The sequence below is a fragment of the Camelus ferus genome, chromosome 20 (genome assembly GCF_009834535.1).
Source record: "Camelus ferus isolate YT-003-E chromosome 20, BCGSAC_Cfer_1.0, whole genome shotgun sequence".
In the NCBI taxonomy this organism is placed as follows: Eukaryota; Metazoa; Chordata; class Mammalia; order Artiodactyla; family Camelidae; genus Camelus; species Camelus ferus.
In genome coordinates, this window is record NC_045715.1 from 6,548,785 (window position 1) to 6,576,536 (window position 27,752).

The 27,752-nt window shown below is 40.3% G+C and overlaps 1 protein-coding gene across 1 annotated transcript in view; it reads right to left on the minus strand.

Moving 5' to 3' along the window:
* OFCC1 (orofacial cleft 1 candidate 1) overlaps positions 1-27,752 on the minus strand; it is a 247,041-nt gene that overhangs the window by 103,433 nt on the left and 115,856 nt on the right. The window contains exons 13-14 of the mRNA XM_032462476.1: positions 22,488-22,570; positions 17,017-17,111 (exon numbers count right to left, since the gene is read on the minus strand). Coding sequence (XP_032318367.1) covers positions 17,017-17,111; positions 22,488-22,570 — 178 coding nt within the window. The remainder of the gene's footprint in view (positions 1-17,016; positions 17,112-22,487; positions 22,571-27,752) is intronic.

Genomic DNA, 27,752 nt, shown 5'->3' on the forward strand with positions numbered 1-27,752 from the left:
AATGGAGTTATGATAAAAACCCCATGAAAGATGCCCCCATGGTGTGGCTAGAGCGTTGTTGCTATGGGAACCATCTGTCGTTGGTACCTACTTCTCTAGTAACTGTTCCCCACTAGCCACAATTCTCTGTCCTCTGTTTCCTCAGTAACTCAAAACCCTTGCAGCCCCATCCCCAGTGGATGAAGTTTTTTAAACTATTCCTTCAGTTTCTTTGTCATTAAGTCCCTGATGCCAGGCCTGGAAGCAGATTCATAGACACAGAGAACAAACTATGGTTACCAAAGAGGAAAGTGATGGGGAGGGAGGGTAGGGATAAATTAGGGGTTCGGGATTAACACATACGCAACACCAGATGTGAAACAGATAAACAACAAGGACCTACTGTATAGCATGGGGAGCTCTATTCAGTATCTTACAATACCTTATAATGGAAAAGAATCTGAAAAAGAATATATATGTGTGTGAGTATATATATATATACAACTGAGTCACTTTGCTGTACACCCAAAACTAATACAATATTGTAAATCAACTATACTTCAGTTTAAAAAAATTAAAAATTAATAAATAATAAGTAAACAGACAAATAAATAAAAATAACTAAAATGTTAAAAAAAAAATTAGAAGTCCTGGATCCAACACCTAGATTTGATAGATACTAGCTGCATGTAATTTGATGAATTACTTAACCCAGACATCTACAAGACTGTAGTACCCGTAACAGTGGACTTAGTGGTCCTGCGTCCTGAGTAAACTGTTAATGCTTTGTTAGTAGTACAGGCTGGGTCTGATGCATTTTTGTATCCCTAACACCCGGTCCATAGTCAGCGTTCGTAAGTGAGTGTGTGCTGTATCCATACGTGAAAGAGTAAATCAGCAATCTCTCGCTTAATTCTTCAGTTCTTCCTCAAAGAGAATTCCAGACTTCCTCAGTCAGGCATGTCCCCTTGAGTCCTAATTCCCAGGTACACTCTCACATCTAAAGCTAACTCAGCTTTGGTGCAGGTTGTGGATTCCATCTCACAAGGCAGTATAGAGTACTGAAGACTTGAGCTGGTATTTTCTGCGTGTGTGTGTGTGTGTGTGTGTGTGTGTGTGTGTGTTTACTGCATTACTCCCTACTAATAATACAATCAAAGCTCAAAGCATCATCATAAAACTTAAATTCTGCTCTCGTGGACAGCTCCTTTTTTTTCTCCATCAGACAGTCAGCCACCACTAAAACCTCTAAGGCAATCCTGCAGACAAATGCTGATGGCTGTTCTGAAATACATGAGCAGACAGGCTCGGAGATGGGTTGATAGTTTCCGTAGTACAGCCACATCATTATGAGCTGGCAGGAACTTAGGTCAGATATGGCCAACACCTGGAAAAATCACAGAGGCATCCAAATACTATCTGTCGTCCATGGCAGAAGACCAAAGACTGGAAGACAGTTTCTTCCACACTACATGACGACGAGCAGTTGGATAAAGAGAGAGCAGCTCTCATTAAGCTTGTGAGTACATCACTGGGAGGCTTGTCAGTTCGAACGTGGCAGCAGTGCAACATCGAGATCGAGATGAGAATTCATCTCTCCAGAGCTGCTGGGGCCACACAATTACCTTAATGTGTCCCAGACCTGAACTCATCATCCATGTTCCCATTAGTTACTGGACTTGTTCCACGAGTGCCACCAAAGTGCCACTCTCCGAGTCAAATGGTGGTGTCACATCGCCACCAGCAAGCCTTGGAGGGCGTCCAGCTTTCAGAGGCTGAGGCCAATCTAATCAAAAGGCAGGATTTTGGGGACAAGGGTTTGTCAGCAGAATGGATGAAAAGCCAATTCTACAACTTTTTATGCTTATCTACAAAGGGTAAAAGGACAGAGAGTGATAGACTGAAATAGTGCAACTCCAAAACACACTTACTGAGCAATGACATGTGCCAGTCATGCTTCTCAGTGAGACTGGGCACAGCCTTTGCCCTCAAGGACACTGCAGTACAGAAGAGGACATTTCTAGAAAGTATAGAGCACTTACAAACTTTGAGGTTAAGAAACCTAGGGGACAATCACAGCTCTGACTCTTAGCTGCTTATGTCACAAGGCGAATATTTAAATGTCCCAAGCTTCAGTTTCCCCATCTATGTAATAAACAAAAGACATGCTCTTCAGTTAATAGAAAAGAGAAAACCGCTATGTGGATTAAAAATAAAACTGAGTTAAGTGAACTCCAAATGGACTGATAAGTTTATGTAAGTAGTACATTGCAATGCTAGAAGAAGAAAACATAAGGTAATATATTTGTGAGCTCTGGTGCAGAAGAAGGTTTTTAAGCATTACCTTAAACAGCATAAAGCAGAAGGCGAAAAGTGATGGATCAGGATAACATTACAACTAAGGGTCTCAATTTAACAAGGGTCAACGAAAGAAAATTAACAGACAGATGATTCATTGAGAAAAGATACTGAGAAACCCTAATCCCGGGAAGGTAGAAATATCTAGAATTTACTAGAAATTTCCATACGTTAGCAAGAAAAAAAACAGAAAACAACAGAAAATGGACAAAGTATGTGAACAAGTTTTCACAGATAAAAACCCAAATAGCAATAAGCACATGAAAGAAATACTCAAATTTATTTGTAATTAGAAAAAAGCAAATTAGAACGATGGGATACCACTTAAAATCGATCATATCTGCAAACATTAGAAAATTGGATAAGGTCACATGTAGGAGGGTGTGAGGCAAGACAGGATCCTCACATGCTCTTGGTGGAAATGAAACTTGTAGATAAAACGCAGTTGGACACTAAGACTCAGTGATCCTCTTCTGGGGGTGGGGACTCCCCAGAAGGGACACATTTACTTCAGTGTTGCTGACAGTGGGATTGGAAGTAATCCATGTAATTAAAAAATATATATTAAATGCACACCACAAAATCGTGCACAGGTATTAGGATCTGTCAGAACAGTACATACATTACATTAGCCATTAGGACATTATACACACCAACATGCGTCAATCTTAAAGACACAGGGTTGAGTGAAAACCCTGAGAAAAGGAATACTATCTGTAGCCCAGTGCCTTTAAAGTACACCCATATGGAACAACAGTACATGCTTTATAATGACAAAATTCAAGAACGTACATCAAACACATTATGATGGTAAAAAAAAAAACCATTCAATCATCTTCATATCTCCAGAACCAAGCATAATGGTTGGTGCTCAATAAATGTTTTCTGAGTAAATCAGTGACTGGATGCTGAGAACAAAGGATAGGAAAAATGGAAAGAGATTCCAAACCTTAGAATGGGTGCAACAACAGAGACTATTTGTGAAAAATTATCTGTTTCCCAAATTAGGAAACAGACCTGGTTGATGGAGAAGGTTGGTGACTTCAGTTTGGTACCTTTTGACTTGGAAGGACTAATAGTCAGCTAGCAGGCAATCTAGACTAGAACCCAGGAGGTGTTTAGATCTCAGCTCAATAGATGATAGTTTTAGAGATGGAAGGAAGAGGAATCAAGGTAGAGGGGCAAAGGATCAGGTAGTGAAGACATGCTATTAAAACAGTACAAGATGAGGGAGGCCGGTGTATACCTGAAATAAGAACCGGTCAGCAGAGAGGGAAGGATTATCCACATATCTGTGGGGGTGGGGATGTGGCGGAGTCGTGTGAGGGGCATACAGCGGTAGCAGCGAGTAAGTGAGGCTAAATCAAATCTCATTTTGAGGGAAAACCCCCAAATAAGCCAACCCATTTACTTCAAACTGTTTGCCTTATTATTGACTTTAACTCTTAAGGAGCAAATTTAAAATTCACGTATTTGGGAAGAGAGAGAAATGGGTGGGAGGAGGGAGAAAGAGAGTGTGAAACAGAAAGGTCAGAAATCAAATTAAAAATAAGAATAAAAACCTCAATTCCCAAATCCATAAACTGAATTATCTAGAGGAGACCTCTGAGGCCTGATAAATCCCCAAACAACTTTAATTTAAAATATCCTGAGAACTGCTGCTCTTAAGTTATTCCCTTGATTCCAATCTGCTATCAGCCGGAATCAGAAAGGTACCCAAGATAAGAATAAATTTAAGATTTACTATTATTGAGCCCGAATCTCCTGTTCTAGATCCACAGAGTGCAACAAATATTTCTCCCAAAGCAGTAAAAAGCAAAAAGGGAACAAAGAAATAAGAAATCCTTCCACTTGTGCCCACACTTCTGAGAGCCTCAGTGTAATTCAAGGCAGGTTCATGTCAAAGATCCGTGCCTGCTATTTAGTTATCACGCCTGCTAAATAGTCTTAACATACTCCCTGCTGGATTGTGGGATTTTATTAAAGCAGTGACCTTTATTTCTATTTGGCGTTGGAGGCAGCAAGGCATGGGGATCAGGTTTGGAGTTCATACCGCCTGGGTGTAAATAGTTATCAGATGTGTGGCTGTGACAATATTAACGAATCACTCCCTGCCCCAGTTTCCTCATCTGTACAATGGGGACAATAATATTAACTACCTTGTAGGGCTGTTGGGGGATTGAGAAATGATGCACACAAAGCACTTAGAATAGTACCCACATAGTAGGGACACTGAGTAAGTGTTACCTATTCATTATTGGCATCAGTAAGAAGGTATGTAAAATATCTGGGATTGTTTTTTTAATCTTTCATTCTATTTAGTGCCTCATATGTAGGATTGAATGGAGCTTCTGGGAGTCAGGAAGAGAGACTATCACAATAATTTAGCTGTCAAAAAAGGAAGGAAGAAAGGGAATGTTTGCTAAAGATGTTTCAAGGAAAGCGTACGGAGGCTCGGGAACCCATCTGATACAGGCGGTTACTATCTCCCGTTCAGAACAGTGTGTGAAGGAGGATGACTACTTGATGACAGACTTAAAACCCTGTTTTTATTTAGGGACCATGTTGATGGCAGGCTGTCCTCTCGTTGTAGTCAGACAAACAGGAAAGTTAATGCCTCCCGCGAATTCAGGTGCAGTGATGCTTTTATAGGCTCTCATGGACTGTCATTCATAATGGGAAAACACGAAGAGGCACGCGTATCCTTTCCCGTCTACATGAAAGAAGTCTGCCAATTATTTTTTTTTTAACTAATGCTAGATTTGTAATGGGCTTGGAAGACCAACTTCTCCTGCCCTACATTCCAGCCCACAGCCTGCACAGGGAAGTAAGAAAGATGCCCTACTTAAGAATGTTTCTGAGTATCAGGTAAACAAAAGTGGTCATGGCTCATCTGTGTCTTGAAAGAGCTAAAAAGTGGGCACCACTGGGTGTCTGGCCCTCTAATGGGCCGCATTCTAGAGCACTGGGAGGTCCTGGACCTAAACTGAAAAGAAGAAGATGAAGAGTTGCCTCTAGGTCAGCTATCACCTTGCCCAGCGCTGCACACTAGCATCCCTGAGGGCGCGGAATAAGGGGAGATGATACTCCAGGCAGGAAAATGTTTCTTTTCCTTAATATGAACATAGATGGAGATGTTTCTGAGAATTTCGAGTTGTTTTTGCAATGAATGTGTATGTGTGCATGCAATGTGTTTGTGTGTGTTTTGTAAGACAGTTACTGGCTAAGTATCAGGAACAACAGGAAAGGAAGTTGCATCTCAGGCTGACAGAGTCCGAGGAGAGGAGGGCAGTGGGAAGGGTCAAAGCACACCCCCCCCCCCCCCGGACTGTAGTTTCATTCCATTAATACCAATGCCATCTTTGAAAAACTTCCCGCTGACATCTGTGGGCACCTACAGATTGGCCCAGTGGAGAGAGGAGACTGATCAGAGGCCAAACCCTGTACGTAGAGAGTGGGGTTTTCATAACAGAGAGTGGCAATGGACATTGTAAAGGCTGATGATGGAGACTTTCTCGGAAAGGAGGAAGAAGGGCAGACCTTATGACCAAGGTCAAGGTTAGAAGTGAGGAATATCCATGTAGGAATATCCTGGAAATGGTTTAAGTTACAGGTGGGTTCTCTTGAACTTTGAGAGCACTTGTATTTAGCATTAAGATTTTAATTGATTCTCCTATATTGTGTTCTCTTCAGATACCACAACATTTTAGTGAATTACTTATATTGGTTAGCCTCTGTGATTGTACTATGGGGACTGTATTATGGGAAATTGATGAAAGGCCAGTAGAGAGAAGAGGTGAGTGGCCAGACCCACTCCACTCATCCACGGAAGCCAGCACAGAAGCAGCTCAGCCTAGGAGGATGGTGATCCCAGAGGGCTGGGGGTCACAGGCTGCTGCAGAGTGAATGGAGCCCAGGAGGAGCCAGGAAGCTCCAATGGGAACGTGACTGTCTTGGGAAAGTATCTCCATAGATGACAACTCAGGAACAGAAGGGAAATGATGGCTGTTTTTCCAAAACACACAAGAGGGCGATGGCTTTTGAGAATATATGTTGGGTGGGAAGTCGAGAGGCTAACAGTTGATAATTATATATTATATAATTGTAACAGTTGATTAAGAATATGACTATCACATATATCCACTATTTCCCTCTTATTGCAACATACCCTTGAACACTCCTGAATGATGCATTCTGAGACCTTTGGGATTTTTCCCAATTTAATAGTGCTTCCACAGCAAATTATATCACTTCCACATCTGTAATGTGGATACCACATTAACTTCACTCTGATACCTGGAGGATTAAATAAGATCACATGCCAGGTAAAGATACACCAGTTTGAGCTCACCCATCACTAGCTAAGAGACTCACTCCCATACATCAGTCCTATCATGAGCTACTTCCAGACAGTTTCTCGAGAAATTATACATTTCTAGGGAATGCAGACCTTTAGAGCTGACCACTCTATTAACTAATGTAGACTAGCTTATGCGATGCTAGCAACTCCACATCTCAATGACTTAACACAGCAAAAGTGCATTCCTCATTCATGCAGTTTGCTACAGGACAGCCGATCTCTACTCCATATGAGAATTCTGCCGTGCAAACTGTTCTGATCTGTTCATCTGGCCATCTCTACCCAAGGCCTCCTCCGCAACCACCAAGAAGGGGAGAGAAAGAGCAGGTCTCACACTGGCCATTAAACACTCTGCCCGGGAGGGACACACATCCATTCTGCTCCTAACCAGTTGGCCAAAATTGTTCAAATGAATCTGCTCACCTACAAAGGGACCAGAGAATGCAGTCTTCTGTGTGCCTGGAAGGACAGAACTAGATGTCTAGGAGCAAAGGCATGTCTACCACATCCATCAGTAAACGAAACCATGTGTTGTCAGTCCTTCAGTGAAAATAGTATGGTCTGCTTGCTCTTTGGGCTCCTACGGGGTAGAAGCTACATCTGAACCCACCCTGGAGTTCTTGCCAAGCATCTACGTAGAGCCCTGTTAATTAGTGGTAAGTTCCTCATTACCTCAGGGGCGACTGAATAAGAAGTGGGTGAGGGGTATTAAAATTGAGATAATCTGATAACTAACCTAAATGATATTTAACAAATCTTTAAGTTCTGAGATAAATGCAAAGATAGAAGGAAAGAAAGAAAGAGAAGAAGGAAGGGAGGAAGGAAGAAAGAAAGAAAGAAAAGAAGGAAGGAAGGAAGGAAGGAAGGAAGGAAGGAAGGAAGGAAGGAAGAAAGAAAGAGAAGAAGGAAGGGAGGAAGGAAGAAAGAAAGAAAGAAAAGAAGGAAGGAAGGAAGGAAGGAAGGAAGGAAGGAAGGAAGGAAGGAAGGAAGAAAGAAAGAAAGAAAGAAAGAAAGAAAGAAAGAAAGAAAGAAAGAAAGGAAGGAAGGAAGAAAGAAAAAAGATGAATAAATAGAGCAATAAACAGACTGGCTTTTGACTTGGGATTTTAACAAATCAAACTGGTACTGATAATTTAAAAAATAGGGACATGGATTTTAACTCAATATTATTAAGAACTTTTAAACTGTCAAAATGTCCAAAATGAGTCGGGGGGCCTTAAAATACAGTAAATGGTCCTTCCTTGAAACTATTAGCTTAGATTTTATGACAACTCAACAAGAAGCTGTCAATAAGCAAGAACTTTGAGGTAAAGAGAAATATAGCAGAAAGGAGGGCTGGAGAGATGCAGCTGAGTGCCAGAGGTCCTTGCAATAACTCCTGCAAAATCCCTGCACAGTGTTATAAAAAAACAATACTAAAAAACTAAAAGATCTTAAAATATTAAATAGCCTGATTATTATTAATATTATTATTATTTGTTCCATGTTATATAATAATTCAGTTATTAAGCTGGAAACAAATTTAAGGTAAATATACACTTGTCTCTTTAAGGAGAGATTAGACTATAACTGATAGTCAATTGTTTTCCTTCCTACCAATTTTCTATACACTCTGCATCTTTTCAACAGGACATAATCAGTTAACAGAATTTTTTTTAAAATACCATCAGCATATTTAAGAACCTTAAATTCTTGTTTGTCTTTGGAGGGATGAGTGTAACACCCAAACGTTGAGAACACCAATTGAATTAATGATTCTGAAATCATATAAGCTATTGCCATATTACAATTTGAATTAGACAAAATCCAAAGCAGTTTAGGTAACATAAAATACTGAATAATCATGAAAATTAGTGGATTGTGAAATGAATGACCACCTACCGTCACCGATGAAGCTGGCCCAAGACTCTCCAGTTTATTAAAGAAGGCATAAAGTATATGAGAGTGAAAGAATTTACAATGCCTGAAGCTCAAAATACACCCATTCAATTGTTTTCCTGATGTTGTTTGCAAACTATTACAACAGAACATTGTCTGTTTTCCCGGCCATTTGTGTTTTTGCATCAAATAAATCCCTACATTGCTTCCTGCCCAGCTTGGCCCTTTCATCATTTAAATCATGCAGCTTGAATTTGGACTGACTCATAATCTGAAGCGCCTGGATATTTAAATCTTATCACTGATGTCATCTGAGGTTTCCAGACAGTTGGCTAAATTAATTCTACTCACCTCATTCTCCACCTCCCCAACTGAATCAGGGTGGTATCCATGGAGAAGACACTCCTGCACCATACTGTGCCCATTTTCCAAATTGTACTAAACTAAAAAGCAACTAGTTACACACTATGCTTTGGTGGATCCCAGACAATATGAAAAGATTTTAATACTATGTGTCCAGAATCTAGGGCACCATGTAAACTTGATAAACACCGAATAAAAGAACACCTGCTCCTCAGTGCATCACGACTACATTCGTGCAGGTTCATTGTCTCAGTAAGACTGCTCTCAGCTATGAGCATCAGAACGTTCATCCAAGAGGACCGAACAATAAGTGCACTTAATTATCTCGTGTGAAATAAACCCTGGGATAGGCAGGAGGAGGTCATAAGCAGTAGCTCAACATAACAGGGTGCTGGGTTGGTCTGTCTCCCATTTGCTTCCTCAGGCTGCAGAATAGCTGTAGACACTTCCAGTGTCACATCCACAAGGCAGTGGCCCGAGTGGGAAGGGGTATGAGGGTGGCTAAGAGGGGCTTCCTTCTTACTTGCTTCCCTTTGAAGAAGAAAAGCCCAGGCTGCCATCCTCTTCCATTTCATTGGCCAGAACCAGACCCACGACCACCCACAGTGCATAACAGACTGGGAAAGCGTCCACCACGTTCTGTCACCGGAGGCAGTGTCCCTCCTTAGGAAGACAGGGAAGAAGAATGTCGGCTAGAGGGCAGCCAACAGTGCCCAGCACGACACACAACTCTGCTTTTATAAGTAAGCGAAGTCACAAGGGTCAAAGCTTTAAACTGCCCCATGGTATCAATGGTCAGAAAATTTGCACTGTTATTTTACTTATGTAGACCCAGCGAGGTCAAAGGTGATGTGATGTGGGACTGATGTGTGTGGATGGGACTAATGACTCACTTATAGTCAATAGGCAATGACAAAGGTGAAGGGGTTTTGCAGAGGTAATTATATCTCAAAGAGGTGATTTTGAGCTAGTCAAATCCTGCACCTCCTGGGAGGTCCTGACTTAATCAGGTAAAAGCTTCAGGGGACCTCCCTGAGGTGACAGACTCCCTTTGTGGGCTTCATGAATTCAGAGTCATGGAGAAGAAACCCTCACTGCACAGAACTGTGGCTGACCTCCAGGAAAAGGCAGCAAAAAGCCGGGGCGTCCATCACACAGCCACAGGAAGCAAACCCCGGCAAGATCCTGAATGAGCTGAAGGGAATTCTTCCCCTGTTAAGCCTCCAGATGAAAACATTGCCCTGCCAGCTCCTTGACTGTAGCCTGTAAGATCCTGGGCTGAGGGCCAACTAATCTGGGCCCAGACTCCCGACCCAATGAAATCATGAGATAAAAAAAAGTCTATCATTTTTAGCTGCTAAGTGTGTTTAGTCTGCTATGCGGGGATAGAAAACTAACACAGTATATTTATTCCTCTGGTATCTCTTTTCTGCCATTAATGTCTCATTTTCCCAGTGCGATCTGTATTTATTTACTTATTTATTTAGTGGGGGAGTTTCTTCTATTTTCTACTTTATACATTTTTCTCCCAGTTTTATGAAGATCTAATTGACATAGAGCACTGTATGCAAGCTTTTTGATTTTATACTTTTTTCTTCCAGTTTCATTGAGATATTGTTGACATATAGTACTGATGAAGGTTTTTTATTTACTACACTATATTTTGATTATTTCTCAAAAACAAACAGGGCATTGTTTTTAAGTTAAAACACATGTTGGAAAGCAGACCATTGTGGAGGGTAATAGAAGGAAAGCCTCCACCGTAATAATAGCTAACATTGATTGAGCACTTACTACGTGCTGATACGATTTACACTGTTCCATTTTCTTTAACATACAAATTTGAGCTCACTAAAATAAGGTAGATTCTACTAGCTCCCTTTTACAGATAATTTTCCTTTAATAGAAACTGAGCTACAAAGAGTTTGAGAAACTTGTCTAAGTTAACCCAACTAGTAATTTGTAAAGCTAATTTATACCCCAGAGCCTGTATACTTAGCCACTAAGATGTATTCCTTCTTAGTAGGACCCAATGGTCATGCTTTATGCACACCTACTAAGAGAGAAACATCAGGCAATAACCACCTAATTGCATGTGGATCATTGATGCATTACTGTCAGGGATCTGTCTCTTGGGATTTGCTCTAATGTCCCATTATAGAGCTGACTTGGTTAGCATCCCTCCTCCGTGGCATCTGACCTTCACCCACATCCACTCAACTCTGTGCGATATGCCAGTAGCATTTTCAAACATTACTTTGTGCACCAAATGCACACACAAAAGTCTATTTATGAACCTGAGGCCAGCCAGGGAGGTGACAGGCTATGGTGGAGAGAGGACTGGAGAAGATGAGCCAGTTGAGTGTTGGAAAATGAGCTACTGAATCTCTCTGGACTTTGATTATATAATCTGTAAAATGGGGCAAATAATGTCCCAACACAAGGCAACTGTGAACACCAAATGAAAAAAGAAAAGAGTGGAAATGAGTTAAGAATTTATAAACTAACATTCTGCAAAAGTGAATGTGGTTAGCCTATTATCAGAAAAATGAGCACACAGCATTATTTTTACTGTCTTGTACAGAACAATTCTGAAGGGATGAAACTTGGGACCACTTAAGAAAGCTTCTAAGTATAACAATTTTATATTTAAAAATCACTTGACAAATAAAGAAACAGTACTACTCTCCTACCAAGATGAAAAACATTTTGCACTGTTCATAGTGCACATACAGTACTGAAGTTGATATTTGGGGTTGGTTCTTTGGGACAACTCTGCCATTTTTTTGACCGTTAAGTCTCAGGATATATTTAAATGGTGAAAAGGAAAATTATATTTTGAGGTGATTGTAACTACCCTTTTATTTGCTGAGATTGTATGTGTATATCTATTTAAGCTTAGAAAGGGGGCATGGAATGAAGGGATCATGGGTGGATCACGAGAGCTTTTTCCAAAAGGCAACATTTATTTTCAAGTGTTTAGATTGCCGAGACAAGGATTTCTCTCCAACGTACAATTCATCATCCTCCTTACTCACTGTAAAATCAATCTGTTCTGTTTGTGTGACATAAACAACCAGTCATTTCTCAGGAATGAGGCAGGCCATATGTGAAGGTGTTTTGGAAAAGCGCAACAGGGAATACGCCAATCAAAGCAGCATCTGCATTTTATTTCAATGTCAAATCACATGTGTGTTATAAAAAGGAAAGGGTATCAATTTTATTAAAGAATAACTTTCCTGTTGTGATGTTTATAGTTAACTCGTACCTTCCCTAAGCAACAGATTTAGGTCAGCCACATAAATCACTGGCTGAGAACGCAAAAAAGATCTCACTCTGTGTGGCCAGCAACGTGTGCGTCTTGCAAACATCTTGGCATCTGCCCACTACTCACCCCTGTGGCAGGAGGAAATTTACATTAATCCATTACATGCATTTTCCTAAGAATCAACACTTTCTCATCAATGTATTAATAAATATCAAAGCAGCTTGCAATTGATAGAGACAGGAAACTATAAAATGACCAGCAGCGCTTGAGGAAGAATTTATATTTTTTTTATAACTGGGACTGGATTGAGATTGAAAGGAAGTGGGTTCTAGCCCCATTTCCATTACTTATTAGCTGTTTGACCTAAGGCAAGGCACTTAACTTCTACAGGTCTCAGTTTTATACTGGTATAAACCAACAGGGCTGAACTAAATAATCCCCAGGCTCCCTTCCTGCTCTAAAAGTGTGTGGTTCTCTGGTGGCTTACCCACCTAGTCATATCTGAATGTTAATGGAAACATTTTAAGATTGTCTGGTCATGGAACCCTCTCCCCAGTTGGGAGGTAGATAGCTCTGAAAACGACGCTAACTTCTTGAAACTATCGGAGTGGTATCTCTCGCCCTGAAGCAGTCATTAGCATCACTTCCGGAGGAACTTAACCCATAATCTGGCTTACTCGATTGGAGAAATCACTGTGCAAAGATTAGGGGACTGCATTAGGAAGCAGGGAACCCAGTTGAGTCCACAGGCAATGAGACTCTGTGACTCTGCTTACGCAGGAAAATGAGTGCTCATTTATGTAATTAACTGAATGGACATTGTAAACTTTCTCACTGACGTCTTTCCCCTCATAGGAAAATAAATAAAAGCTTCCCAGTGGACAATATATTTTTTGACCTAAAATATGTGTTCTTAGTTATGTACACAGTTGTATCCACAGAGGCTCATTGCTGATGGGGCTGTGAGGTCATCTCTAGGACGCACCTGTATTAGTTTTCCTTTGTAAAGAACAGAATATGTGTCACCCACCAAGCAACAGTTAGACTCCTACACTTACTGGTTTTAAATTGGTTATAAATGCCAAATATTAACAAGAGGTGGTAGAGGGAGTAGGGATGATAAATTGGCCATGGCCACAAGGAAGATCACACTTGAATCATTTCAGCTCAAGACATGAGAGAGGAGAAGGAACTTCTATTGCCAAGTAACAATAGACAATTCTGCGAAAGAGCTCACGTGGCCTGGTTCAGATCGTGTGCCCACCCCTGAATCGTAGCCTTAGGAGCATCACACCCATCACAGCCTAACCTCCTGGGGTATGTAAGTATGTGTATGAGTGTGGGGAGGGGTCTGCAATCAGAAAAGAGGGCGAGTGAAGGAACTCTTGGGGAAGAAAGATGCTCCACGGATAGGAACAGTAGTCACCACAGACGAACTGGCCCAGAACATCTAAAGTTGATTTGTCCCATTGGTCTCCTCTCCAGGGCTTCCTTCTGGAAATACCAGTATTCTTATTTTAGCCTTATTTTTCATGTATTAATTCAATAAATATTTATTAAGTGCTTGCAATTTATAAATCACTGTGAGGAGGCCAGGAAGAAAACAACAGACAGTCCCTACCCCTGTGAAACTTATTCAACTTCCAGTCTAACGCTGGGGAGGGTACTGAACACGTAGTCACCGTGTGCTTAGTGGCACAGAGAAGGTGTGCAGGGTGTAACGGGGGCAGATAACAGACAGAGCCAGTCACCAAAGGGATCGTGATGGAAATAAACCATCTATTACAAAAGTATCGGGGGGTATCCTGACTATCTCATGTTATCTAAAATATGAGCAGAAGACAGTCATCCTTTCATACGAGCATCTCTCCCAAAGAGAAAATGGAAAACACCCTGCAAGTGCAGGCCTGGAGGCCCAGGAAAGATGGCTGTGATGCAAACCCCACCAGGCGCAGCCCAGAGGACCTCCACGTATGATCACCTGGCGCTGCTGGCAGCAGGCCCCTGGGGTGAGATGGGCTGGAATGCTGTTCTCTTCAAGACACTCAGAGGCAACTTTGTTGAGTAGCTTTCTGGTTGAGGAAATGTAACAGTCTTAAAATTATATTTTGGAATATTTTAAAAAAAAAAGACTGGCAGTAAACAAGAGAAACTTGTGCTTGACTAGCTAAAGGTCCTGTACATAAAAAAAAAAAAAAAAAAAAAGGAAGCTGTGATTTACTGAAGCTATAATAATCACCAAATTTACCAACATCAGCATGTTCAGATGAGGCATGGTAGGGGGAGGGGACGAGGAAGAAATAGACCATATCAGAGAGAGAAAGAAAATACATACACTTAAACTCACTGCACGGGACCAAATACTTCCCAGACGATGTCATATATAACTTTGAAGCTGGGTAGTACAGTATTCTGTGTTAAATGCATTTTATGGGGATTTGGAGAGGATTTAGGTAAAGGCTACCCCAATAAATGATTTACCAGCTCTAATAAAACATCAAGGAAATTGTTCAGATTGTATCTCAGACCATTTAAAACACAAGTTTATAGAGGTCTCAGCAGCCCCCATATCCTCAACCCTGGTTTACAAAGAAACATTTATAGTGGTTAATTATCTCATATTACTTTAAAAAAAAAAAAAAAACGCTAGCAATTTCAAGAGAAGGAAGACACTGGAAGTAAATAAATGGGTATGACAGCCAAGGGAGTTGGGAGAGAGACAGACAAGTTGACTGATCACTCATTCATCCTTTTGTTCATTTATCCAATAAATATTTGCTGTTTGCCTATTAAAAATCAGGCATTTTAGAACTAGGGCCGGGAGACCCAGGAGTGACAAGCAAGAGGGGTTTCTGCCTGCCTATAGTTCCTTTTTCGTGAGAGGAAGCAGAAACGTGCAAATAAAAGAAATGAACATAAATATTAAAGATTAACTTAAATTGTGGTAGGTGCTTTAAAGGAAACAAACAAGATGATGAGAGAATAAATAACCAGAGAGGGGGTGGGCACTACTCTACGTAGGACAATTGGGAAGGGCTTCTCTGGGGAGGTAAAGTCGATGCTAAGACCTGCAATACATAAAGCGTTCCACCTTACTCAGATCTGAGAAAACATTCCAGGCAAAGGAAGCATCAAGTGTGGAGGCCCTGATGTGAGAAAGACCTTGGTGTGTTGGAAGACCAGAAAGGAAAACTGATGTGCAAAGTGAGAAACTTTCCTCGGGTGACCGACGCCCTCCATTCCAACCTTTGGAAAAGATGTTTTCTTTAAAATTTGTTATTATTAACGTAAATAATATCAGCTGCCTTTATTGAAAATGTACACATCCCAGTGGCTGTACTGGCTATCTTATATACCTTACCTCTCAGTTTTCACAATAAGCATAAAGCCCCACAATACAGGTATTGTTATTCCAGTTTGATACAAGAGAAAACAGCCTCAGAGAATTTAATCAAATGGTTCAAGGGTACAGGGCAGCAGCAAGACAAGAATTCATACTCAGGTCTAGCCACAAAACCTACACTCTTTTATTGCTTTTAATTTGTTTGTCTTGTTCAACAAGTATTTGTTGAACCCTAGGCTGTGCACACAGAAATGAATGAAGAAGGTGATAGGTTATATTTCCAAAGATGGCCACGTAGTATCTTCCATCCCAGCACTCTTTTTGGCAATGTCACCTTCCTAATCTTGCACCAAGAGGTGAAGGCTGTCCCTCTTCTGTCTGGCCCTGTGACTTGTTTTGACCGATAGAGTATGGTGGGAGTCACTGTAACGCTTGAAAAGCTTGACCTTAAGAGATCTGCAGTTCCCACCGTCTCTGCTTGGAAAGATGCTACTTGCAAGCCAGGCAATAAACCGAGAGGAAGCTCAGGCAACAGTGGAGAGAGGGACACGCGGAAAAACGAGAATTTCAGCTGAGAGTGGGAACTGAGGCTTCTGACATGTGGTCCCAATTAAAGTGTCTGAGTCAGACCCCAGGTATTGCAGCTGCCTCAGCTGAAGCCTGAGACATGGAGCACAGATGAGCTTTCCATGGTGCATCCTGCCTAAACTCCTAACTCACAGAATCGTGCGCAAATGAGACAGAGGTTGTTTCAAGCCACGAAGCCTTCCAGGATGCATCACGCAGCAACAGACCACCAAAACACAGAAGGAGCCCAGCCTGGTGACGACGAACTTCGCTGAGCTGCTCCATCCCCTCCTCCTTCCTAAGTTACTCCGTGTGTCACACTGCCACTCACTGTCGTCCCCTTCCCTCACCCTTGATGAGTCCCACCACTGCAAAATCCTGGGATCATGACCTCTGAGAAGTTCCATTGCTCACTCTGCTTGCACAGATAGGTACACCTGCATACACACCTCCAGGTAGAGAGAGCAGTGACTATGATCTGCTTAGATCTTAAGAGAACTAAGGTTTGCAGCATGTATCAACCCCTGCCATGCTCCCACTTCCATCTGTGGACACTGCCCACACACAAATTTTTCCGCTGAAGTCTCCTCCCCAAGATTTTCTGAAAATCCTTCCCCATTCTTAAGCAAATTCGGCCAACGTCTTCCCCAGGAGTATATGTAGCACTCTGTGCATTCTTTAAAAAAACAGTATTATCATATCACACCAATGTTTTTAAACATACATATAATTTCTTGGAGTTTGAGCTTTCCCAAATCAGGGCACAAATCATATAGCCTGGAATAAACATGCAATCAATATTTGTTGAATAATAAATAATCAAAGAATAGAATGAGTAAAGACTTGTTGAATTCTATGAATTAAAATTTTTAAATAGAAAGACAGGGTACCATTACTCACCAAACTGAAACCCTGTGTTCCTCCAGTTCTTCCAAGTAAGATGTATCCTGTGAATAATCTTCAGTTTCTCCAGTTCGCCAAGCAATTGATGTTTCCTTCACAGAATGAAGTGAATTAAAATAAATGAAAAAAGTATTTTAGCAGATAGCAGAGAGAAAGTTTACCTAATTCAGTGGCATTTCCCCCGGAATGACTTATAGAATCATTGGTCACACGGAAGCATAGTGAGTTGGCCATGGTTTTGCATTGCAATTCCTGCTTTACACTCCAGATTCTCTCACTAAATTCTCACGTCTATGTTGGCAGAATATGTCACGTTCACTTTTGTATTACTTCACGTGGAACAGATTCTTTAAATGTTGTTAGGATGAAAACAACAACAAAAACATAACCATGGTTACGGTTTTCGTATTAAATCAGGACTACTGGATGCAAGTAGAGAAAATGCAGCTTGAAGGCAAAGCGGCAGCTGCATTTCAGGAACACAGGAGCCAAGGACTCCTCTTCCACCTCTACTGTCTGTTTCAGTGTTGTCTTCCAGCACGGTTTCATTCTAGCATTGTCACCAGTAACTCCTGAGTTCCACAATCTGTGACTCTCAACAACACACATTTAAACTCAGGACCATACAATGTCTAGGAAGCTGATTTATGAGAACTTGAGAGAATTGCGTGACCTGTGATGATGGATCTAGAAAATAGATGGTCCCATTGGAGAAACTGAGCCCTCCAACTCAAGCAAGGATTCTTGGGAGTCCCGCTGTGGGTGAGGAGCGGGGAGAGAGGGAGCGGCTAACCTAGCCAGACTCTTCTTCCCTCTTCCACCGAAACAGTCCAACCTTTACCTGTTTATATAGTGAGCTCTCCCATACGATTTTGTGATAAAATGCTGCTGACAAAAAGATATCTGGAAATCACTAGTCGACAGAAGAAGAAAATTAGACATGACTTGCACTTATAATAAGATAGCTGTGTTAACATCCTTCTTTCCTTTGCCTTGGTCTCTTCTCAAATGTTTTTAATCTTCATTTGTAAGAGGACAGTTACTCAAAATTCCTTGATATCGGTTCGTACAAGCTCAGCCCAGCTCTGTAGCTGAAATATTCTGCAACTGCAGAACTGCTGTTTTGGATGCACAGACGCCAGTAACCAGGAAAACTCTGAAGTGAAACTTAGGTGAAGGCGACGTGCCATCCAGTCTCTACAAGGCTCACTTCTCTTACTGTGAAACTGATCGATCTGATTACCTTAAGAACAAAATTCAGTTACAAGAGCAATTGAAGGTGCCTTTTTGTTGGGGTCCTTTTTAGCTTTCTCAGCCTCTACAGCTCCTGTACCAGCAAAGGTATTTTTAATCAGTTTATCTAGTATTGGTAATTTAATTACTCCATTTCTTGGTAAATTAAAGAGTGTCAAAATTCTTTTAAATGTATGAGAGCTCTGAATTGTCCTAACTAAATATATTTGATTCGCACACTTTGCCAGACTGCTGAAAATGTGCTTTTGTAGCTATCTAAATTTTAAATTTGATGGCATTTCTTCATGAGATGCTTAGCTACTTTATTCAGTCTTACTAAATAGAAAGTTGAAATTGCTACCAAGGATTATGCCAAAGATTTGGTTTACCCCTCAAAGCTCCTGATCTGTTACAATATAGGTGCTCATGGCAGAATGGATTAAGTCGCTTTCTATTCGGTTCGTCTGTTTGAGTCTTCCTAGACCGTCCAACTAAACTCACGGCGAAAGTGGTAGGTAGCATGCTCCTTTGTGTCTTTCACAACTCCTAGCACGGTAACAAGTGCGTAATAAATACCCAAGAATGAGTTACTAGAGGTCATGTCATGAAGTTCTTATATCACAATAGCAAGCACTACCTCCAGTTGCTAAGTCGTAAAGAAAAGCACCCTGTAAATTCTAAAAATGGCAAACATTTTCTGAACCTTTGGATTTCCTTTAAAGAATATTTAAGTTAATGTGCTAAAAATTCCCTTACGTGGGTGTTTTGGGAGACATCGTCACAGACACTTGTTCACCTCTAAAGAAACACAAAACTCAAGAAATAAGAGTGTTAAATCCAAAAAAGAGGTAAATACGTAGAGCAGACTCCCCAGGAGAGTAGCAGGTGTGCGAGCCCGCGCACATGAGGACACTCTGACAGTCTATGAACAGTCCACCAAGCACAAATTCTTATCCTGACTCCATTCCTAAGAAATAATGCTTTAAATAGGATAGCATCAATATTTAAAAGACAGAAAATAGATCCCCTGGCCCATTACGACTCAAAGTCCCTGAAGCCACTAAAAAAAAAGGTTTCTTCCAACAGCTTTGTCTTTAGAAAGATGAATACCTACACTTTAAAAGAGAAATTGGTGGGGCAGATCCGTTCTGGAATGGCACGTTTCACATAGTATCAATTAAATATCAATTAATATCAATTAAATATCAATTGCTAAAATTTAGAATACGGTTTTCAAGTTCATGAGCTAGATTGTTTTGCAAGCACTCTTTCAAACACAACACAAAATGAGAGCCAAGAAGTGTTTTAAAGGATTTTGAAAAACTAAAATGTATTGTGTTGTAGTCAAAAGAGCCAATAAGTGATGGTCAGAAGACTTTCATTCAAGTCTTCTCACCACTTGGGAACCTTAGATTACTTAAAGTCCATGAATTTGAGTTTTTTAACCTGAAAAATGGAGATGATATTTGTCTTGTATACATCGTAGGATTTTTATGAAGACAAACTGATATAATCACGATAAAATTCTTTCTGGGAATGGAAAGGAAAGAACTTAACATGCTTTAGAAAATTAAGGCTTTAAGTAGCATCTGACCCAGTGCAACACATAGCATAGGTGATCAATGGAACATTTCACATCCTTTCTCCGGCATTTAGTGCAGCATGTCTATGAAGGTGCTAAGTGGAAAATACTATAGGAAGGAAACATCTATTAAATAGTCTCAAAGTTGTCCAGCTCATGAAATGAAAGGCCCACTTAATTGTGTTATCTGATAGGAAGCAAAGCCCAGGGTCTGTGCCTTGTTGTTCAGAGGTTTTCTGCCCCTTAGCAATAATTCCTTCCATGGACCATTTGGTTGATGAGGACAGGTGATGATGATGGGGACCAGTGAGGAGAAAGAGTGCGGCACACAGGTCAGTGGCACCCGTGCAGCGGAAAAGCATCGTGGTGCTAGCACAACGCAGTTCCGCTCAGCAGCACTGTCTTTCCCCAAACTCCTTGCAGGGTCTTTGTGCAGATCTCTGGGGAGCACTGTTCATCGGCGCATCTGGCCAGATGAAGAGCAAGGGGATTGTTTCATCAAAAGAGGGAGCCTTAGGAAGAGGAAATAGTGAATAAAGAGCTGAATCCTGAGGATTACAGATGCTTTTGAACTGCCCTGGGAAGATCAGCAGTGAGCAGCACCATGTTTTAAGACGGCAGGGGAGGAAGGTGTGGGGTGGACGCACAGTGCTAAGAGGCTTGTGTTAATAAGATCACACAATTGCAAGTCACTGATAACGACAACAAACACCAGGTGCATCTGAAGTATCAAAGCAAATAAATATGACATCATGTTCAATTCCATCAGTGTTGTTATTATCATCTTAAAAAAAAACCCCGCAGCTCCAAATTAAATCCAGCCTAAATCCTGAGACCATCCAGCAAGAATACTATTTCCTCTTGCTTTAATTCATTTCTGCTGTGTATACCAGCGAATTTTTCAGGACCGGCTCTCTGTTAGCAGTACCCAGGGAGAAACCAGGTACTCCTTCCTGGCTGGGCTGTTCAGGATTTACCCAGAGAGATCCTTTGAGTAACTAATTCCTCTGGCTTCTGCTTCTGCCCTCTGATGACAACTAGCATTTCTGACCACCTGGAACCAAACATTTTGATTTTTTTTCGAGTGGCTGTGTGTCATTTGAGAAATGAATGCTTCACAAGTGAAGTTCAACATTAACCTCAATTTTCCTATGAATTGCCTGGGTTAGAGTTTTTAATATCAGTTGAAGGTCCAAATTAATTCTTACTACCAGGAGATGAGGGGAAAAAAAAAAAGGAACAAATTTAAATTGGAGTAGCGCTGCAGATTTAGATTTAGTAGGTGGTATAACCACCCTTGCCCACTCAGTCACTCACAACTCGGGTGTATTTCTGGCTCTGTCTTCTCTCGACACTGATGCTACTGAGAGGTACTACGAGCAGGCACAAAGCTACGTCCCAAAGCAGCTCAGAGTGAAGACACCTTCCCAACGTGCCCGACCCCCCGGGAAGAGCTTACTCCCCCAAACAACTGGCTCACAATTTTCGGAGTGTAACATTAAAAATGCAGTGAGAAAGGAAACTCCTGAACTGAAGATGTTAAACTCAGAAATAAACAACTTTTTGAAGTATTATTTCATGATGGATACAAATAATGGATTCTAGACGCAGGCAGTCTGGGTTCAAAGCCCAGCTATAAACTATAAACTTGTTCACAATATTATTTTAACTAAGTTGCTCCCTCTCTCATGCCTGATTTTTCTTACCTGCTAAACAGGGACAATTATGTCAAGAGCAGGATCTAGCCCACTAGTCTGTCGTGAGAATAAGACAGGCATGTGATGTGGAGAACCTGGGAACATTCTCTGGCATCTAGTAATTTCCTAGCCCTCAGTAAATGCTCCACTGTTACAAATTTCACTAAACGTCTGAGTCCTAAGCTTTCTTCTTCTGCAATATAGAAACAACCACAATTGTAGATGCTGTAAGTGGTCATCTGGCCATTAAAAACCCATTTGTCTGATTAGATGGCAGTCCACTATTTAAAGATGAAACCAAGGTTTACTTTAAAATCAGTCTTTGAGAGAATGGCATGAAAGTTGGCTCTAAAGACCTGTATTTACTTAGCACAGTGGAGAATAAAGATAATGATTCGGATAATTTGTGTGGGAAAGGGCACGGTTGGGAGAGAAATCCTTTTACTTCAATTTTCTCGCCAGGCTAAATCTTCTGAATTAAAACTTAAAACTCGAAGTCACTTGGTGGAGGTAGATAACAGATTTTGGAAATGATTAAATATCGAGAAACAGGATCCAGTAATACCAGCAAAATTAATTTAACCAAATGCTTGGAAGCCCAGGCTGTGTAATTTATATAAATTTATCAAGACAGTTTCTGGACAGGCTTCACAGAAGCCTTGATCATGCCAAATCAGACATAGTGCAGTTGAGCATTGCCCAAGCTGGGAAGAGTCTTGTAGACCAATTAATTTAACTAAAGTGTTCAACAGCTAAAAGAAGTCTGATTCAGATGTAATAAAAAATTATTAGCATTGCTGATTTCACAAATATTAGCTGCTTGAGCATGTCCTGCCCTTCACAACTTGATCTGAAGACCAAATTACTTTCTACCTGGAAATACATTTTAAGAAATAGTTAATAATCAGGGCTGCCATTTCCATGATCAAAGCCAACTTCTACAGCCTTCATCTCACCTTATTGTGTAATCCACGGTCTTCTTTTGAGAGACTGAGATCACAGTCAGCAGGGCAGGGACCAATTTTATTAGAACCGCTTCCTAGGGTTAAAAACAAAAGGTGGAAAAAATATTACAGAATTTTACTCCAGAGGATATGGAAGCTTACACTACTGAAATCTAAGCGTTTGTATAAAGCCTGACAAATGGCGGTAAAAGAAAGAGTTCTCTGGAGGCTCTCCGTTGTCCTGTGCCCCCAGTTTTAATTCAGTCGATGCATGAACTTCAAGTAGAGCTCTACCACTGGCCACCCCACGGGGATGCAGTTTACAAGCAGCAGCTGCACTGATCCGCTTCCCTACCCACATCCGGGTTGGATTCTCACCAGCTCTGTTTCTGCAATCAGGTTTTCAAAGAAACTCCTTTGCGCCTCACGCCAGTGTTCCAATATAAAACCTGGAGAGGAGTGAGTTCTGTATCCACCTACACCCAGCACTTCCCACCTGAGCTGCCTTTATCATAATTTGCATGACTTGCTTCCCAAGGTTTCTCAACCTCAGCACCCACGCTTGGGACTGCACAATTCTTTGCGGTGAGGGCTGTCCTCTGTTTTGTAGGATGTTCATCAGTGTCCCTGGCCCCCTACCTACTAAATGCTAGTACCACTGTCCACCTCCCCTCCCCACCCCACCCAGGTGGAGACAATTAAAAATGTCTGCAGACATTGCCAAATGTCCCTTGGGGGGCAAAACGTCCCCAGTTGAGAACTACTGCTCTAGACCAAAAACTCTTTGCAGACGATGTGTCTTGTTCATCTTTGTTTCTCCTGCTGGGTCTAGCAGTGCTTCAGGTAGAATATCTTCTCAACAAATGTTTCGTAAATTATAAACAAGCAAAGACATTACACAAGCAGGTATTGCTTTAGCTTTACGCCTCTCGATCCACTGGCTTGACCTCTCACTTGATGAATCCATATGCCAATAAGGACTATCTCTGTCTTGCGACAAATACCCTGGCCCAGAAGCTGTCGGAGCTCGGAGTACCCCGGCAGAGCCACAGGTCTGATGAGGAGGTTGGCCCCCGATTTTATCTTCTAAGCACACGTGTACCCTATACCATGAGCAGCCACAGCCTTGCTGCCTGTCCTTTTCTCTCCTTCCAGGGACTCAATCCTTCCATCCCCAGCCCTTTGGAACTGCCCTTGTGGACATTTTAAAATGAGCTTTCCATAGTGTAAAATTAAAATGTAGTAATGCCGTACATGTCAGGTAACTAAGTCCCCATGAAAAGGATAGGCTCCTAAAATTTGTTTTTGTTTTTGTTTTTGTTTTTTTCTAGATTTGACCAAAATTTTGGCTATATTCTCCATGTAGTACAATGCATCCGTGAGCCTATCTTACACCCAATAGTCTGCACCTCCCACTCCCCTGCTCCATTGTTGCCCCCCACCTCCACTGGTAACCATTAGTTTGTTCTCTGTATCTGTGAGCAGACAGACTCCTAAAAGTTTTTAACATTTTCTTCGATCTCATGTAAAATGTTTTTGATCTAAAACCTATCTTCTTATTTAAAAATGTATCTATGTATAGTAATTACATATGTAACAGTTAATTATCAATACACATTTCATAGAATTACATACATATGTCAGAATTATTATACCTATGTAAGTGTATATATACTTTTTATCAAATTATGATCATACAATATATGGAATTTACATCCTTTTTAGAATTAACATATGATGTTTCTTACTAGTTATTAAATTTTCTTCAGAGTATAATGTTCAGTCACTGCACAGTGGTACATTACATGGTTTTATTTAACCAGCCCCTTTTAGTTGGATATTTGTATTATAATGAACAAATTTTATAAAAATCTTGATGTTCATCTCTACTTCCTTTCACAACATGAGTATCTAAGATTAGGAACACCAAATCAAACACTTAGGATTCACAAAAAGAACTATCAAAATTCAAACTGCAACCAGCCGCATATAAAATTATCCATTATCCACATACTTGCCAAAGCTGACTCTTAACCATATTTCTCCCTTTTGCCAACTTGGTAGACAAAATAATAACATTCTATTGTTATTTTAACTTGCAGTCCTATAATTCTAATGAATTTGAATAGTTCTTTATTTGCTGAGCATTTATGCTTTTCATGTCGTAGGTTGTCTCGAAGTCCACTGGCAGATTTCTAACACCGGATATGAATGCGGCCCACCAGCTTTCTTACGTGTAGAGTTTCCATGTCATATACTTTCCCACTCTTTCACTTTCAACTGATTTCTGTCTTCAGTTCATAAAGGCAGCATTCTTTTTTTTAAATTTTATTTATTTTTTTAAGCTTTTTTTGGGGGGGGGGTTAGGCTTATTAATTTTTTAAATGGAGGTACTGGGGATTGAACCAGGACCTCATGTGTGCTAAGTATGCACTCCACCACTGAGCAGTATACCCCCCTATTCTCGAGTCCTGTTTTTCATCTAGTTTTACAATCCCTGCTTTGTAATTTAATTACTTAGTCTTGAACATTTCATGCATTTATTTATATGGTTCTGTCTATCATCTTGCTGTTCACTTTGCTTTGCCCGTTTTGGTTTTTGCTGTTGTTTTCTTCATTTTTGCTTTGTCCATTTTGTTCTGCCTTGCCTGCCTTCTTTTGGGTTACTCACTTATGCTTTTGGTGTTCCATCTTATTACTCTATTTTTTTCTATTCTTTCCTCTACTGTGTTCTATTATTTCTCAGTCTTTCAGGGTGTTTTACTGGTTGCTCTAAGGCTAACAGCATTCATTCTAAAATTATCCATGTCTATTTAGAGTCAATATTATAGAATTGTACACCTCACATCTGACTGTTCACATATCCATTTCACATTTCTGACTTCACAAATGTAATAACCTTACCACCGTATAATTCCAGTTCCTACCCCCTCATCCTTTGAACTATTATCATGTCTTTTATCAGTACATGCTTTATAATCTCACCTTACATACCATTTTATTTTTCTTAAACAGTAAATAATATTTTAAGAAAATGATTGGAAAATAAGTCTGTAACATTCACCTATGTATTTGTCATCTGGCTAGTACTCCTCCATTCTCCTTTGTAGATCATTTTAATCATTTTCCTTTAGCTGAATGAATATTCTCTAAGTTTTCTTTTTAATAATGCCAGTCTGTTGAAGAAAAATTATTTTAGCTTTCCTTCATCTGAAATGTCTTTATATCAATCTTAATTTTTTGCTAGATGCAGATTTCTCAATTGACATTTTTTTCCAGCATTTTAAGTATGTCATTACATTAACTTCTGGTCTCCATTGTTTCTGATCATGTCGACCATTTTTCAGATCATTGTTCCCCTGTATACAATGTGGTTTTTGTTTTTCTGTCTACTTTCAAAATTTTCACTTTAACTTTGATGTTCAGCAGTTTGACTATGATATTGTCAAGTGTAGCTTCCCTTGTATTTATTCTTTGGGAACTCACTGAGGGTATTCAACCTGTAATTCGATATATTCTATCAAATTTGGGAAATTTCCAATCATTACTCTCTTAATACATATTTTCTTCCATTTTATTACCCTCTTTTCCTTACCTAAGTTTCCCATTCCATGTGTGTAAAACTATGTGACATGAGCCCTCGAGTGTCTGAGTCTCTCTTCATTTTTCTTCCAGCTTTTTCTTTTCTGTGTTTCCAATTAGTTAATTTCTTTTAATTCTTTTATATTTTTAGTCCTATACCTTCCATTTGGTCATTTTTTTTATAATATCCATGTCTCTGCTGAGATGCCATGACAATTCATTCTGATCATATTTTCCTTTAATTATTTGAAAGTGATTTTTTAAAAAATTCATGAACATATTTCTAATGGCTTTTCCTGCTAAATTTAATATGTGAGTAATGTCAGTTATTTTTATTCACTTTTTTCTGGTCTAAGGTTTCTATTCTCCCTATTTCTTTGCATTTCTAGCAGTTATAGATTATACACTGGACAATGTGGAAGACTCTGGATTCTGTTACCTTCTTCCTTGGAAAGGTGTTGATATTTTTCCCCTAGTAAAAAGAGTGAAATTACTGGCTAATCCTATTAAACTTGTGTAGGCTTAAATTTACTTTTGTTATAGCATTTCTGTGAAAAACTAAGAGTTTCCCAGCCACTCTAACTTATCAGAATTCAACCTCAGGACTCTAATTCCTCTGCCACTCTTGTCAGAGCTACTTTCAGGCTTTCTTCCGACAGGCTTAGAGTAAGCCACTCTAGAGCATGGTCTTTATTCCTAATATACGGACTTTTGGCATCTCAATTTACTGTCAAATTGAAAATGAGCTATGAACGTGACGTGACTCTCCTGACTTGAATGGTATCTCTGATTCAACTCTAGTGATCTCTGTGCTCCTCTCAGGTCCACAGTAACTACTTAGCAAAGCCTTATTAGTCTTAACTGCGGTCATGTACCCTCGGCCAAGGACTCATGGGGGGAGTCCCTATACTGATCTCTGGGTTCCTCTCTGCACATCTCCCTCCTCTTCGTTCCACCCTGCAAATTCTGCTGCTTCAGCAGCCCTGAATGCCAAACTTTGTTTCCTTAGTTCAGTGGCACTTTATCTGCATGGATTTCACTTCACTACTTTACAGGCAGAATATTTTGCCCAGGTGGACGGCCAGCCAGGGTTTTCCTCAAAAGCTTCTTTTCTCTCCGGGATCAGCAAGTCTTGTGCTTCCTTGATGGCCGATGCTCCAAGACAGTTAAAACATTAAAATGCTTCATATATTCTCTCCAGTATAATGGCTGATTATAGAAGGAAAGCGAGTCTGGTACCAGCTACTCTGCCATAGCTAAAATTGGAAGTTGCAGTGTTGCTGATTTTTTTTAATTAAAAGTAGAAATGGATACATAAATTTGTCATGGGCTAACTAGCACCCATGTTTATGTGTTAGTAATACAAATATAGGTTAATTACTTTGCAAGTCCACTTTATTTTTGGAACCACTACTCCATTTAATTATCAGATCATCTTATATTGAGAAAAAGATGAAACGTTTACAAATAACAGTGATCTGCTGATGCCTTTGGAATGTGTCAGCTGGGATCACCCAGAAAAAATAAATGGAACAGTCATATTTTTAATAATGCATGAGGTACACAAGCAAAACACTTGTCAAAACTGTATAATGTTGCAGTAGCCCATCTATATATAAATGCACATGCTTATAAGAGTGTGTTTTCCCTGTGTTGTGCTAATCTTTTTTACTTGGCATATTTTTAATGGTTTTT